Raw genomic sequence first — 15,301 nt, 5'->3', positions numbered from 1 at the left:
TTCTTTTGGGTTAGGAAATAAATGGTATTTTAGAAAATATCTCCAATTTATGATCTAACGATAATTATATAAGATAATGATTAGTCATAATCATCTCCCCCACTGTCTCTTAAAAATAACTACCTATGATGGGTTAGGATAAAGGAAAAAAATATAATAAGGAAAAGATCTAAGGTGACTATCCCAGCTCTTGTTCATTCTATATAAGAAAATTCTCCATCAAGTTTGGAGGAGAAAAGAAGTGAAGGCCGATCCACCCCTTTCGGAGATTAGAACAAGAAGCTGTTTTTTTTTATTGTTGGATCATGGAGGGTATGTTTTACATCTACTGTTTTATTCTTATTTTTCAATAATCGTGATCAACGATCCAAAAAAGATTTACATGTCTTTCAGGTTCTTAAATATGTAAATCTGTAATTTATATTTTTTACATGGTAATCAACTCTGAAATCTAGAGTTTTATATACTCAGAGCTCCATTCCACGAGGCTATTGTGGTGATCAGAATCCTTGGGCCAAATTCTTCAAAGGTGTTGTCTTGGGTCCTTGATCTTAATCATCCAGTGCTTGTCTTCAAATTGGGCTTTCTTAGCCGATGCTCTGTCTTTCTTTAAGCGAGCTTTCCACCCCTTGTCCATCAAACAAAACCTCTGCAACTCTGGTGCCATGGAATCATGAATCTCCCACCACCTTTCATTCGCAACATCATTTGCGAATATCTGATTACCCTTCACATTCCAATTGCAATCGTAGTCCCGATAACAGAGCCATGGCTTCAAGCCCAAATAGTGTATCCCATAGACCTCATCAGATCGGAAAATCCGATTTTTCATCTCCATCTCCTCTGTCATATTGTTCCAGTTGGTCATGTAGTTTACCCTAGAAGCCCACCTATGCCACCATGTGAATACCTCATTGAGGAACCCTTGATCCCCTCCATTGTATGGGACAATTTCATCTATGTTCTCCATGAACATGTTGAAGGTGCAATTGGATGGCTTGATGAGCATCATCCCGGAATTGAAACGCCATGCATTGTTGCTGATAGCTGAGATTTGAGGGAACCCGAAAAGAACATCAAGGTTCTTCAAGACTATTATGTCAGAGTCTATGAAAACAACTTTGTGATAACCTAGGAGCTGCCATAATCGAAGCTTTGTGTAGTTCCACTCATTGTAAGCTTCTTTCTTGGCATAAGGGTTATGTATTCGATCGGTGTCTCGAATGATCCAACCCGAAGTGATAAGTGCACGCCGAGCTCTTAATGAGATAGAGCTATCAGCAAGGAGAACGAGGTCACGAGTGGTGCCAGTTCGAGCTAGGCTTTGGGCAAGGGCAATGGCACCACATACATAAGCCTCCGAAGAGTGAAGGACAGTCGCGTAAGCCTCGCGTTGCTTGACAGTGGGGCTCGGACCCACTTTAGGGGGATTCAGTTCGATCTTTCCACCTGCACTGCATCAGCCAAGTTGAGAGACTGTCCAGGAGGCCGTTGATAAGTACATCAATACATATAATGTAAATATATGATTATGTTAACATACACACACATAGAAAGCAAATAGAGAATTAGAAAAGAAAATGAGACAAAAATGGAAGTAAATGGTGGCAAATAGTATGGTAATGTGTTGCTTGGCAAAAACAGAATGAAGAATATACAGTAAGATCATTTATCTTTTGGTAGAACAAGGTCAGTATCACCCACAACAGTCAAATGTAAATATGATGGGTGACCAAATGACTTTTCTCGAATCTTATGAGAGAAAAGGACACACCCCTTAGCACTCAATTTCAGATCCGATGGCTAGGATGATTGTGATCTTCTTGTTTCCAAGGTAGACTTATAACATATCGTCACAACAAACCATACTTTATAAAGATATATCTCTAAGGAAAAAATTCAATATAAAGCCAAGGCTCTAAACAATCAAATTAGAGTCCACCTCAAAAATTTCACTAGAAGAGGTTGTTTTGATGCCCAAATATCTTCAAATTAATCATCTCGATACCAAGATGTATAGACATGAGAAAAAAACGGATTTCAAGTTTTGGCAATAGTGCATCTTGTAACGTATTTTTATACGGTCAATTTTCAAGTTTTCATAGATATGTTCGATCAACATTATTTTTTAAGCCTTAAATTTTATAATTAAAGATAAAAAAATGTTTTAAGGTTATCTCAAAGATTTTCACTATTAAAACGACATTTCTAAACACTATTGGAAGGTGCGCTTTTCGTTGATTGTCTAGAGCCTCGACGTCCATACAAACCGCTCCCTTTCTCTAAATTTCAGTTAGGGAAGAGGATGAGCTATTTCAATGTCACTTCTCATTATTTTAAGGAATAGCAAACACATAGCTTTTAATATTTCAATAAAAACTAGAGGTATCCTTACTAATCCAGAGTAAAAATCAAAATCATTGATGAGTGCAGATTTTTCCAAGCGTTACTACTAATTGGTACTTAAGAAAATATTGGATTATTTTAGTGTAGCTAAGGAAAGTTGAATATCAATTGTTCGAAAAGGAATAACAAATCGTATAATAAGCCTAGATGAATAATGATCCGATTTTTTAAATGGTCAGATACAGGAAATTTAAATCTGAATTTATTAAAATAAGCATCTAATATTTTTTATATAATTTTTAAGATTTTTAATGGAAAAAATCCTCCCAAGTAACTCTTTCATGAGAGGAAGTAAATATATAACATGTTTTTGTGAGAGCATGCTAACAAAGGGAGAGTGCGAGTATATGCTTATGCTTAAGGTTTTGCACATGAATAACAAAATATAAATATTTTTGTCGTGACACACTTATAGGTCACCTATAGAAGAACATGACTATAGGGCATTCAGAATGCATAAAAGATAATGACACGATTTTTATGAGTCCCAGGACTCATGTGTAGATATGTGGCCGCTCTTTATGATCTATTTTTTAGATGGATTTCGGACTTGATTTTTTTATGCAATATGTATCCTTTAATGTGGAGGTTAGCAGTATTGACAAAAAAAAAAAAAAGCCTAAAATAATAATTTTTTTAGTAAAACTTGTTGACAGTTGATTTTTGTTTATATGGAGAGACCACCATGCGTCCATTTTCAAGATGGATGGGTGATGCCTTGGGGACGCAAATGTAGAACTACAGAACAATTTTCCCAAAGATGAAGATTTCGTGAGCGGACCAACAAGGGTCTAAACCAAAAGGCTCAGATTGCAAGACTATAAGATAGTAAGTTCCTACATTACATTCACCCAAATAAGATGCACATTTTGGTTCATGTCTATTTTTATATTTTTCGTTTGACTTGATGAGATGCACACGTATGAGACGTTTGGGGACTTCTCACTTTTTTTTATATGGAAAACAAAAGCTAACGCCTCAAATCTCGGTCGCAGGCCTATACTGTTTAGTAGGGCCCGCGGAAATTTCATCGTATATTAACTTCGAAACCGTGAAATTCGTGGAGAGTGGTGTGAGAAACATTCACTCCCTCTTTTCTATTCCGAGCGTCTTGGGAATGAAAGGTAATCCCCAATGGCCCACCCCTGCTATTCATGTCCTTTGCTAATAATAAATCCAACCCATCTCTCTCTTCTCTCTTTTCCGAAAAATCAGACAACTCTCTCTCTCTCTCTAGATTATCGATCATCGATACTAACAGTGGATAAGAAATCTCTCTCCCCTCCGACTGTTCTCTGCAATGAAAAGCAAACAAACTTTTTCTTTTCTTTTTTTTTTTTTTTGGAACGAAAAGAGAATCAATGAACGCTGCTCTCTCTCTCTCTCATTTTGGTGCAAAACAAAAACAATAAATGTTACTCCTCTCTCTCTCTCTCTCTCTTTTGCCCAATCCAATACCGAAAACAGTCAGAACAATAAACAACCATCTCGCTCTCATACTTCTTGCCTAAGCAAATCAAATGCAATAAATATTAGAGGCAGTTAGCCCTTTGGTTTTCTTTCTTAGTTTTTGAGAAAACAGCGGTCTGGTTTGAGAACCGCATTGTATATGTCTTATTTTACTTTTTATAAAAACAGCAGTCCAAGGATCGGGTGTTATATGTTTTTTTTTTTTTGATAAAAACAGCGGTCCAAAGATGACGCCCTATATGCCTTTTTATTTTGAAAAAACAGCTGTTCGAGTACAAGAAGCTACCACGGACTGAGCACAACTCAATTCTAGGGCAGTCCAAGGTTCATATTCGGACCCTTTTTTATTTTTTACTTTGTGAGATAAACATTTGTTCAAGGATGAGGACCTCAAACTGCTTAGCATCAGTCCGAGGATTCTAACCTAACCTTCTACCGTTTAGGCACTGCTTCTAAAGCTCATGGTAATGCCATATTAAGGATAAAACTAAAGAAAATATCATCAAGACAAGTAATTTTGAGAAAATAAAAAATACAAATTGATTGACTTTTTTGTAATTTATGCTAATAAACTAAACATTTCATATTTATCTAGTTTGGGAGTTCTTTAGTAAATCACTCAATAAATAAAAAGAAAGTATATAATGAAACCATATACTTTTGATATAAGGTGGTCACAATTAAACTTGACCATTAAATGTGAAATTGAGTGGTTACATTTAAAATTAAAATTCAAAAGCAATTTTTTCAAACTTTATAACACACCCAAGTTATCGGATCAATTTTCTTCAACTTTATAACACACCCAAGCTATCAGATTTGGCATGAGATGGTTGTAAGTATACCAATTGTAAATGGTTTCATTGTATACAATCCCATAAATAAATATGAAGCAGTTTCGTGTGCACCTACCTGTCCTCTTCAAAGGCAGCGCCAACTTGCAGGACCCAACTGGCATGGCAATCCTCTCTCTCATCTTCCTCAAATCCACCTTGTAAACCCACTCATCTTTCTCTCTCTTCCCCACCATCTCATCGCACCCAAATATCTCCTCCATCGCCCTGCACTCACTCACCACCACCACTTTCACCTCCGCCTCCTCCTCCTCCTCTAAACTTGCGCCACTCACCGCTAAGTTGGCGGCGATTAAATGCAATTGCAGCCTAAACACATCTCTCCGCCACCCCTCTTCAGGATACCTGCATGGAACCCCCACAACCACCACGTCGAAGCGGCCGAGGTCTTCAAAATCCGGCATCGGAATTTTGGGGCACTTTTGCCGACGACAAGTCTCTTCCTCGTCAATCCACTTTGGGTATAGATTGGACCACTTCACCGACTCGCTGACTCGCTCGAACCCAACCCGGACTGCCCTTCCGAGTCTGCTCAAATGCACGACCCGGTCCGAGTCAGCGTCCATGTTCACGAGGGCAATTCTCAGGGTCCCATTGCTCGCCTTCTCGAACAATTTCACCGTTGAGCTTTCCGGCAATTTCGCTGAAGTGTTTGTCGCCAGAATTCTTGTGGTTCTGGTTTTGGGGTGAAGACGAGAGGGGTAGTCTTGAAGCAGGACAGGGGAGAGATAAATGATGAGCATGAGCGCAAAAGAGGTAAGAAAGAAGAGAGAGAGGAAGGCATGGTTATAGCTCTTTTGCACCATGAAAGCCATCTCAAGAGCTGTTTTGTAGAGAGAGAAACCTCTTAGAAATACATAAACCCAGAGACTATACCCAGAGAGAGAATATCACGAGAATACTAACTAGAGAGAGAGGAAGGGAGCAGTTGTCAAGACTTTTTATGTGGGAAAAATAGTGATTTTTTCTCCACTTTCTTGCTCTTTCTCTCTCTAAAATGTGTTAGTGAGAGAGAGATCAATGCGAAGATTGTGCTTCTCAGGTTGGCGTGCAATATAACTTAAGGGGTATTAATGATCCAGTGTCCCAAATTAGTTGTATACCTCTTGATTTAATTTTAACCACAAGCTCCCGCCTCTTTCTATTACACCCCGATTATCTCTATTTTCAAGAGGTTAAACATAGAACCAAGCAATTAACACACTATTCTCTCTCTTGTTGATTAAAGACGCATTGATTAAGATTGCACGAGTTGATTCTCTCTCTCTCTACCATCTAATAAAGATGTCCTCTCTCCTAAACGTGCAAACCATGATAAACACATATATTCCTTCATTTATTTGGACGAATTCAATTCATGTCGACTTACCAAATATATCGAATTTTTTAAAATGAAATTTCTGTAAAAGGTGAGGTTTGTATAAGGTCCCGACCTTATTTTATACATATGTGAGGCGCAAGTCTAAATTTTATTGAAAGATGTAATTTTGATATCAGAAATCGCTTATAAATTCATGTTCAACTCTAATTATGAAATTTAAAATTATTAAAATGATACAAACCAAGCATGTCTATAAAGACACGGTTTTTATGTGTCCTTGAAGAAATGAGTCGACTCTTAAAATTCTATTTTTGAGATGGGTTTTCAAACCCAATTTTTAAGGACATGTAATCTCTAACATGGAGATCATGAATATAAATAACTAAATAATTTTTAAGAAATAAAAATAATGATTTTATAAATAAAACATTTGGACAGTTAGTTTAAATTTTTTTAGAGAGACCACTTATTTGCATCCATCTTTAAGATTTATACTTTATACCTTGGGATTGCATATTGTAGAAATGCGATCCAGCTCACATAAAACAATTTTCTATTTATAATCACTTGAAAATCTTAAAACAGATGGTCTAATTAACTTATTCCATGATGCATTATTTTTAGGATTTGAATTTTTTTTTTTATTATATCAATATATCTCGAGGTCGATATGATTAATTGGCAGATTTTCCAACTTTACAATACTCTTTTCTACTAAGTGCACCTTATTTCTATAATATAAGATTGCAATCTTATCCAAACTTTTGGGACAAGAATATTTTGACGTTATAATAAAGTGAAGGCGATGGTGTTGATATGCCTAATAGAGAGACCAATGTATTTTAATAATATTTTTGGTAATAAGTAAGGATATATTTTTGTTAATTTTATTAGTAATAAATAAGGATTTCTTTTGTGTTATATATTTAATTAAACACAACTAATGTGACTACTATTGTTTATAACAATAAGTGGCCTCCATGAAGATGAACGACTTGTCGGAATGAGCCACAGGGTCAACATTTTTTACCAAAAGTTTAAAATTTCTTGCCTTAAAAATTCAAGCATGGACTCAATATTTTGCGAAATTTTCGCTAAGTTTCTGCAATCTTTCGCCTATGGGCTTTACTGGATATGAAAAAGTTTATATAAGTGCAATTCAACAGTCAAAATAGGGTATTGATTTCATGCAAGGATTGTATTATAGTATAATGCAACAATATTTCTAGAAAATCATGTTTGTGGTATTTGTATTATTTAAAATTTTGCACACACACTCTTTTCATCTCAATAATCAATCCAAAACAAAAAAAAAATCAATTTGAACCCTAAATATGGTGAGTCCCCTACAAAAACGAATCTAAACCATTCATTTGGTGAATGTCAAGATCTTAGCTTTTATGAACTCAAAATCATTTTTTGGTTATTTAACATTATTCATCTCATGATAATAAAGCCATCCAAAAAAATTGGAAATGAAAAAATCCTTCTAAAGCTTAAATCTAAACATCTCACCAAAATGAATGGCCTATGTTAATTGGGCTAAAAAAATACGTTTTAAATTGTGTTTTCATATTTTTCTTTTTTGTGATTGTTCACTATAATTAAAAGAGTGTATATTTCAAATTTTGGATCAAACAAATGGTCATAACATTATTTTTTAAGATTTTTCCATCATATTATTATACAACCGTTGCTCGTCAAAATATCTTTAAATTGATCATCTCGATTTTGACTATTACCGAAAAAAGAACTTCTGAAAGTAATGTATCATGTAGAAAGTAATGTATCATGTAGAAAGTAACAGAACTGCCCATATGTTAAAAATACAAGATATTACAATTTTAAATTTCACTAGAATCTAATAAGTTCAGCTGCAATTCAATAAAGAGTCAAAATATCAGGCCTGAAAATCTTTTATTTCATGGAATCAAGAAAAAGCCATTGATAACACAAGTGAGCAGGTATTAACTACTAATTACCTTTTCGGATAAAGAGTAGAAAGTAGAAACAAAAATAGTGGTTGGTTTGTGGCTGCAATTCTTTTAGACGTGATCAAAACCTTAATTTTCTTATGGGCAGTTGAAATTAACCTGGTTTCACTCAACTTTATTCATCACCATTGGCTTACTTGGTCTCTTGTACAAGATGTCACACCACAGTTAAACTATTAACTCTCTCTCTCTCATGAGACTTTAAACCCCCCGCTCTCTAATCTCTATGATGGCGAATTTGTGTGTGCACACGCGTGTAAGAAGAGATTCTCTCTCTCTAGTGAAACTCTAAAACCAGGCTTCCCCCCCTCACTTCTCTCTCCATGATGATGAATTTGTGTGAGTGCACACGTGCGTATAGAGAGAGAGATAAACACATTACAAGAAATTAATATAAATACAAGATATTTAATGTCCCTTAAACTTGATTCAAACAGCTACGGGCACTTTGAGGGACTCTAATATCTTGTCATCAATTTCAAACTGCATAGACTTGGTGTCTCTACCAATCTTCACATACTCCTCAAACCTCTCCTTCAAATCTTCACCAAGGTTGGTGGTGCTCTGCCACCCCAATATCTCCTTGGTGGCCCTCGGCTCTGCATAAAAGTGCTGTGTAGGGAAAAAATCAATAAATTAGAAAAAGCCATTTATCAGTATGCATATATTGTGATCCAATCATCTGAAAGACATGGGTCATACTTGTCATTCGAATAAACTGAGAAATTGTGACACAGAGTGGGGCCTTCCATTTTGTTCATGTTAAGCTCTCATGGGTCCTATTCTCATCATAATCCTTCAATTTAGAGAAGGGCGATAAGTATTGATAGTAACTATGACCATGACTTTCTATGATCAGTATATACACAGTCTGAGAATGCCAGTAATGAGCAAACTCATCCTGTGCATCTGTTCTTCTCGAGAGAACTGAAAACCAAAAGTCATTCATTTCTATTCAGGTCTACTGGACTTTCGACTCCTAGAAGTGGGAGAGAACAAACGCTAGCAACCCCGATGGATTGAAAAACCACGTCTCATTGAGTAAGAAAAATAATTTGGAAAAAACAAACAGTTTCTCCCTCGTATTTCCAGAAAAAAATAATTGCCTCATTTGTCGGAAAAAGCTGACCTCACATAGTTAGAATAAGGCTCGGATGATGATGATGATGATGATTTTTCATATAGGAAAAGGATTAGAAATACCTTGTGTATGAAAAACCCATCAAACGATTTGCAGGGAAATACGAAAAACAATTAAATGGTGATGGTTGCCACCATGTCCCCAAAAAGTAAAAGAGCACTCTCTCCCTATGTGATGTCTCAAGAACTGCATCAGAGTGAAAAATAAATAGCTACGCTTCCAAATGTTACACAGGGTGGGGTTATACTCTAGCGTTTTCAGCAAAAGTCGAGGGCGTCCTTTGTAGCCCAGGACAAAGTGATTTCTTCATTTTCCATTTACCCAAAAGAATTACAGACACTTCAGAAACTATAACAAAATTGTCAAGAAAGATAGATGAGAGAGAGAGAGAGAGATACCATGTTGCGAAAAGGGAATGCTTTCTTTGCATCAATCCCGACAGCCTTTGGATCATAATGAACAATATTGACAGGGCGCCCAGCTGCCTGAGAACAAAGCTTGGCCAACCCATCAAAGGTCACTGCCCGATCACTTACACAGTTGAAAATCTGGCCATTTGCCTTAGAAGGGTTCTCAACCGCCAAAGCTAGCATGCTTGATAAATCCCGAACATGTGATATATTTGTTAGTTGGAGTCCTGATCCAGGGATTGGAACAGGCCTGTCTCGAACAATGCCTGCAAAATACAGTCCCAAAACTTGGTCACATGATCTATAAGCTAAAGAACATTTCTCAGCTGCTACAGATAGGCATTGTCTACATGTATGTATATAATGGGCATTGTGCATACATGTGCACACATTGTATCAGGATACACCTGTATTCATGTGCAACACGGGCATTACTTTTATCTTCTTCTTTTTTAAACTGTTAACATTTTATTAATATAACCGCAAAGGTACGATAGAGACACCCCCCAAGGCGGGGCCAAATACAAAACCAACTAGGTGGGGTAATCCCATAGGGAACCCCAAAAAAACACTGTGAAATCTAAGACTCCTAAGAAGATCCCCGGCAGGTCCTTCAAGTTGTGATCCTAATCTTCCACTGTCAAGGAATTACAAGCACCTTCTCTTGCAAGGGCGTCCGTCTGAGAATTACTCTCGTGCCAAACATGACTCCAAGAGATCACGGGCATTACTTATCAAAAGAATAATGTAATCATGGGTATTGTGGAGATTGTTGCATTAAGTGCAATAGCCTTTCATTCATTCTTTAGTGGCTTTTCTCTAGTCTTCCCTTTATCATGTGGCTATATGTGTCACTCTAAATAAAGACAAATGCAATTATGCATGGAAACACAATACGCACTCCTATGATCCAGATCATCTGATCAGAACTCGTATGGTTCAATCCCAAGTAGCGGTCAAAAAGAACATAAACAAATTAAAGTATTAAGGAAATTTTTATCACACATATTGTGGGTATTTCCTCAATAATCAATAATCACTATCAATAAGTAAAAGGTAAATTCCAAGTGAAGCTTCGAGCACCTCAATCACATAGGCAACTAGGTAGCAACTCTGATCTAGCAAATTTCATCATTTCAGGAGCCTTTAAGACCGCAAGATAGCATAAAAAGTTCATTACTTTTCAGTGCAAAGCAAATCATTTTTCTGCTTATAAGAAATTCTTTTGGGGGTATAAATAGAAAGGTGAATCCACAATATCCATATTTATAAGTATGCCTCAAAAGAGATAATGACTATCACAATATTAGCATCTTCAAAGTAAATTTTAAGGGAGGCACATACGATCAAAAAACCATTCCTCACAATCTTTGTTGTTTCCAGATCCTATCATGTACTGTGGGCGGAATACAGCCGAGCTTTTAAAAGAAAGACCAGCTATGTACTTTTCCACTCCTACATGACTTGCATCCTCTTTAACAAGATCCTGCATCATTTTTATATTAGATCAGAAAAGAAAGATGCGTACAAATTATAAAATAATAATGAGTCAAAATAAAAGGAAACTGTAACTTCTAATTTTGAGAATGCAATTCCAATGGACATTCCCTATTTTACTGAAGGCTGTGCTCTCAGTCAATGTTGTCTTTTGAATGTGTATAAATAATAAATTGCTTTTGGATTTCTTATTGCCATTTAAATAATTACACATACTCTTCATTAGAATCCCAATGTTGGGTTAGATATGATGTTTACCGAACAAAGGAAATCAGTTTTTAATCCTCCTTTCTAGGTTCGGAAGGTGATGAGTTCCATGGGCTTAAAGCATCCATTAACTTGGATAGGAAGGAGCTGGGAATGATTGTCAAAACAAATCATCAGTTCAAGTTGGACTTGGTCTTTTACTTTTCAGGATGGACCAGGGAGCTGACCAAACAAAGAAAACATTGGCCTTGTCATGAACGTATATAGTATGCAAGACACATGACTTTCTCTTGATTTATGAAGATGGATGGGATGTAGTTCATCTCCTTATAGAATAGATACATAACTCATGCCTGGTTTTTATTGTAGATTAAATAAAACAGATGTGAGGAATCATTCAATGTTGTTCACGAACATTTTTCATTGCAAACAGAGCAAAAGAAAAATTAGATGTCACAAATCTGAAAATACAAAGCATAACATACCCCTTCAACATGCGGAGGCTCATCGCTTGTCTTATAAATTCCTGCACTGCTAATATACAGGAACTGTTGTGCACTGTTAGCTTTTGCCCAGTCTGCCACAGGCCTAGGTTTATAGTTCGATTTAGAAAACATATAGGATATATTTAATATCAAGAAGAGAGACGCATATCATAGATGTTCAATGGCTTCACTACGATTAAGCCTATCATAAATGTACTACTTGCTATTCAAATTTAGTAGTAGAAGGCTAATACACTGTAAGTATCCATCAAGAATGCATATTCATGCCCGTTTTGTACAAAACTCGGAATCTTTGGTTGGTTCTCAGGGTGGATGCAAGTTATAGAGACCAGTAGCACTTTGACAACAATCTTTAATGCAAGCGCCCTTCAACTTTGAAGTTTTGCTACCTTTCGGAATTTTGTGTGGTTTTTTGAAATAGTTTCTTGAATCTTGAAAAATTATGCACTATTCATAAAAGTGCCCTTGAACTTTGAAGTTTTGCTACCGTTCGGAATTTTGTGTGGTTTCTTGAAATATTTTCTTGAATCTTGAAAACTTATGCACTGTTATTAAGAAGAAAAATGAATCATTGCCCAGTTTGTCAATTTCAATTGGGTCAGTAAGCAAACAGGTTCATGTATTATCTGGATTTTGACCTTCAATTCCAATTTTCAAACACCCAACTTTCAAGAAACAAGACGGGAGAAGAAGATGGTAGTGCAAGGGATAATTCAGCCTTGAACTAAACCAAGTAAAGAAGGAAATTAAGTGGAATTTATCTACTGTCAGCTTTCAGCTTGCCAAGCTTAACAAATAGTGAAGAAGGTCCAGCATTGGTTCAAGCGTTCAAACAATACAGTCATCAAGATGCCGTTCAGAAAACTCTCCAGTCTTGGTTAGCAAAGAAAGAGGAAGAGGTTTAAAAGTTTAAATGGTTAGCTGGAATCTAAAATCTAAACAACTATCTAAAAACTAAAAGACTAAAACCATCTTGATTTACAAATCTCAATCTATTCAAACAACCATCCAAAATCTCACACTTCTTCACACATTAAATGATTAAAGTGATTAAACCAGTTATAAGAGAGAGAGAGAGAGAGAGAGAGAGAGAGAGAGAGAGAGAGAGAGAGAGAGAGAGAGAGACCGACCTCACGATGTCCAAATCCTTGCCATTGTTGTCCAAGACCACATCAAAACCCGCCCCTCCAACCGAGCTTTCCACACTTGCAGGGTCTCCCCATACTGTCCGGACCCCTAAGTCCCTTAATTCCTGCAGAAATTGAACCCAAGAAATCAATTGCATCACAGTAAAATCTAGAAGAAAAAATTATCCCATTTCATGGAAATGTCAAATTGAATTCCCCCTACCTCTTCAAAACCAATATTCACTTTGAAAACAAAAGCTTCTCCCACACCCCGAATTGTTGAGAGAGAGAGAGAGAGAGAGAGAGAGAGAGAGAGAGAGAGAGATTGGAAAACGCTAATTGCTTGCTCCCCCGTATTCCTCCAAAATCCTTTCCATTGAAGAAAGGTAGAAAGAGGAGAAATCAAACATGGTAGCTTCTGATATAGTGAAAACAACAGAATTGCTCAAAAATAGTACTATAGATACTATTTCATATATAAAATGGGAATTCAAAACCCATTATCCGGTTCTGCAAATGTAACAGACCCAATGCAAATATGGCAAGAAGGGAAATTCACATTGAGTAATCTTTCAAGTTTCAAGAGAAAAGATAAATTAGCAATTTGGAACTTACAGAGAACATGGAAAACGGGGGTTTCTTCATTTTATCTGATGATTCTTCACCTACAGTGAAAATTGTGACCTCATGGCCTGAGAGAGCGAGGTCTCTTGCCAAGTAAAAGCCAATAACTGCATGGCCGCCACTGTTTGTGTTCACAATAAGGACCTTTTTAGGGTTAGGGTTAGCGAGGGGAGGGGGCGCGGAGGATGAAGTAGCAGCAGATGCAGAGATTTTGAGAGGAGAGAAGGAAGGATTTGATGAGAGAGAAAGAGAGGAGAGGTGGAGGGACGGTTTGAAGGAGAGGCGCGAAGAAAGGAAGGGAGAGAGAGAGTAGGAGAGAGAAAGTGAAGGGAGGATTGTAGAGAGAGAAAGGGAGGCCTGGATGGAGGTGATAGGCATGTTTGCAGAGGAGGGAGATGGAGAGAGAGAGAACCTGTGGTTTATGTTTGCAGAGGAGGGAGATGGAGAGAGAGAGAACCCGTGGTTTGCGCTCGCTGCCTTTTGCGGGTGGCGGGTACTTGGTGTAGAGCGCTACTAAGATGAGCGTGTATACTATGCTCTCTCAGGAGTATACTGTACTTCTACTCCATCTGTCATAAGATTTCTATGGGATGATTTTTTCAACATAAAATTTAAGAAAATATTTAATAAGGGAATTGACCTTGTGAGACCCTCTCACATCTATGTATGTAGGATCTTAAAGAATCACTATTAAATTTGACACAGATCTTCAGAAAGGTCAAATTCTACACCCATTTGATAATTTTTTTAGAGGTCTGTGTCAAATTTAATAGATTTTTTAAGTTCTTATACATATGGATGTGAGAGGGTCACATAAGATCATTACTCATTTAATAATTATTATTAAAAGAAAAAATTATAATTTACGATTTTTAATACTTAGGTCTCCCTTGTTTAAACATTGGATGGTCACTATTCAATATTGAAACATTAATTTTTCTAAGTGCATAGAGGGTCAAGTTGTTTTTAAAAAATTATTGAGGTTGATTTGTGGAGAAGAGGTTACATCCATAAAATTTGAGATCCTAAAATTAATTTTAACTGGAATTTATTTGAGAGAGTAAATAAACATTATAATCCTATGAGAGTATAATATCTTTTGCCATAAAAAGATTGTTTCTTTGTTATAGTGAAAGGATGCTCTGGGCGCCAGAAAAAATTACATTTGGCAAAATATCCGTAATAGATGAATTATTATAGAAATCATGTGTTCTTCTATGGATATTTTAAAATTAAATTACAATATGAGGGTATAATATTAAATTATTCATCCTCTATGAATGCTTTGATCAATTTTCTGAAAAAAAAAAAAATGCCAACACAATCTAGAAGTGATTAAAATTAACACAATCTAAGAAGGACCCGGTTTCTATGCAGCCAAGCCCGTATTTGTAGAAATGCGGGCCTCTTAATAAATATATTTTTGAGATGAATTTTTTAACTTAATTTTTAAAGACATATAATTTCTAACATGGATATCATGATTAGAAATAAATAAATGAATTTTAAAAACTAGAAATAACAATTCTAGCAAGAAAACATTTAGACCATTAGTTTCATTGTTTTTAGATGGAACACCTACTTGCATCCATATTTAAGATGGATGATTTACAATTTTTGGACCACATAGGTAGTCATGCGGTTCAGCCTGCATGAAACAATTTTCCATCTAAGAATGAGTACAACCGCAAAAAAATTATCGCAGCCTGCGTTTATTATCATATGAGTCTTATCCTGACTATTT

At 36.2% G+C, this 15,301-nt stretch overlaps 2 protein-coding genes across 2 annotated transcripts; both read right to left on the bottom strand.

Annotated features, from left to right (window-relative positions):
* Nucleotides 1-272: 272 nt before the first annotated feature.
* LOC18440899 (UDP-glucuronate:xylan alpha-glucuronosyltransferase 2) lies at nt 273-5,776 on the bottom strand. The gene is made up of 2 exons (XM_011627563.2): nt 4,789-5,776; nt 273-1,449 (listed from the first exon to the last, which is right to left on the bottom strand). The coding sequence occupies exons 1-2, from the start codon at nt 5,543-5,545 to the stop codon at nt 524-526; spliced, it is 1,683 nt and encodes a 560-aa protein (XP_011625865.2). The 5' UTR covers nt 5,546-5,776; the 3' UTR covers nt 273-523.
* A 2,357-nt stretch (nt 5,777-8,133) lies between these two features.
* CSP41A (chloroplast stem-loop binding protein of 41 kDa) lies at nt 8,134-14,045 on the bottom strand. The gene is made up of 6 exons (XM_088874979.1): nt 13,549-14,045; nt 12,937-13,058; nt 11,786-11,888; nt 10,941-11,082; nt 9,585-9,862; nt 8,134-8,657 (listed from the first exon to the last, which is right to left on the bottom strand). Exons 1-6 carry the CDS (start codon nt 13,933-13,935, stop codon nt 8,475-8,477), a joined length of 1,215 nt encoding a protein of 404 aa, XP_088731105.1. The 5' UTR covers nt 13,936-14,045; the 3' UTR covers nt 8,134-8,474.
* Between the last annotated feature and the right edge of the window lie 1,256 nt (nt 14,046-15,301).

Source organism: Amborella trichopoda, chromosome 1 (genome assembly GCF_054954075.1).
Source record: "Amborella trichopoda isolate Santa Cruz 75 chromosome 1, AtrichopodaSantaCruz75HAP2 v2.0, whole genome shotgun sequence".
NCBI lineage: Eukaryota > Viridiplantae > Streptophyta > Magnoliopsida > Amborellales > Amborellaceae > Amborella > Amborella trichopoda.
Note: the sequence above shows the minus strand (reverse complement) of the source record. Positions and strands in the feature narration are given on the sequence as shown.

What these genes read in the sequence shown, in the direction of transcription:
- LOC18440899 (XM_011627563.2), bottom strand. Translation starts at nt 5,545, where the DNA reads ATGGCTTTCATGGTGCAAAAGAGCTATAACCATGCCTTCCTCTCTCTC. An exon ending in GCTGCCTTTGAAGAGGACAG is followed by an intron (nt 1,450 to 4,788) that starts GTAGGTGCACAC and finishes GATGCAGTGCAG; the next exon opens with GTGGAAAGATCGAACTGAAT.
- CSP41A (XM_088874979.1), bottom strand. Translation starts at nt 13,935, where the DNA reads ATGCCTATCACCTCCATCCAGGCCTCCCTTTCTCTCTCTACAATCCTC. An exon ending in AAGGATTTGGACATCGTGAG is followed by an intron (nt 11,889 to 12,936) that starts GTCGGTCTCTCT and finishes CTATAAACCTAG; the next exon opens with GCCTGTGGCAGACTGGGCAA. An exon ending in AGCCTCCGCATGTTGAAGGG is followed by an intron (nt 11,083 to 11,785) that starts GTATGTTATGCT and finishes AAAATGATGCAG; the next exon opens with GATCTTGTTAAAGAGGATGC.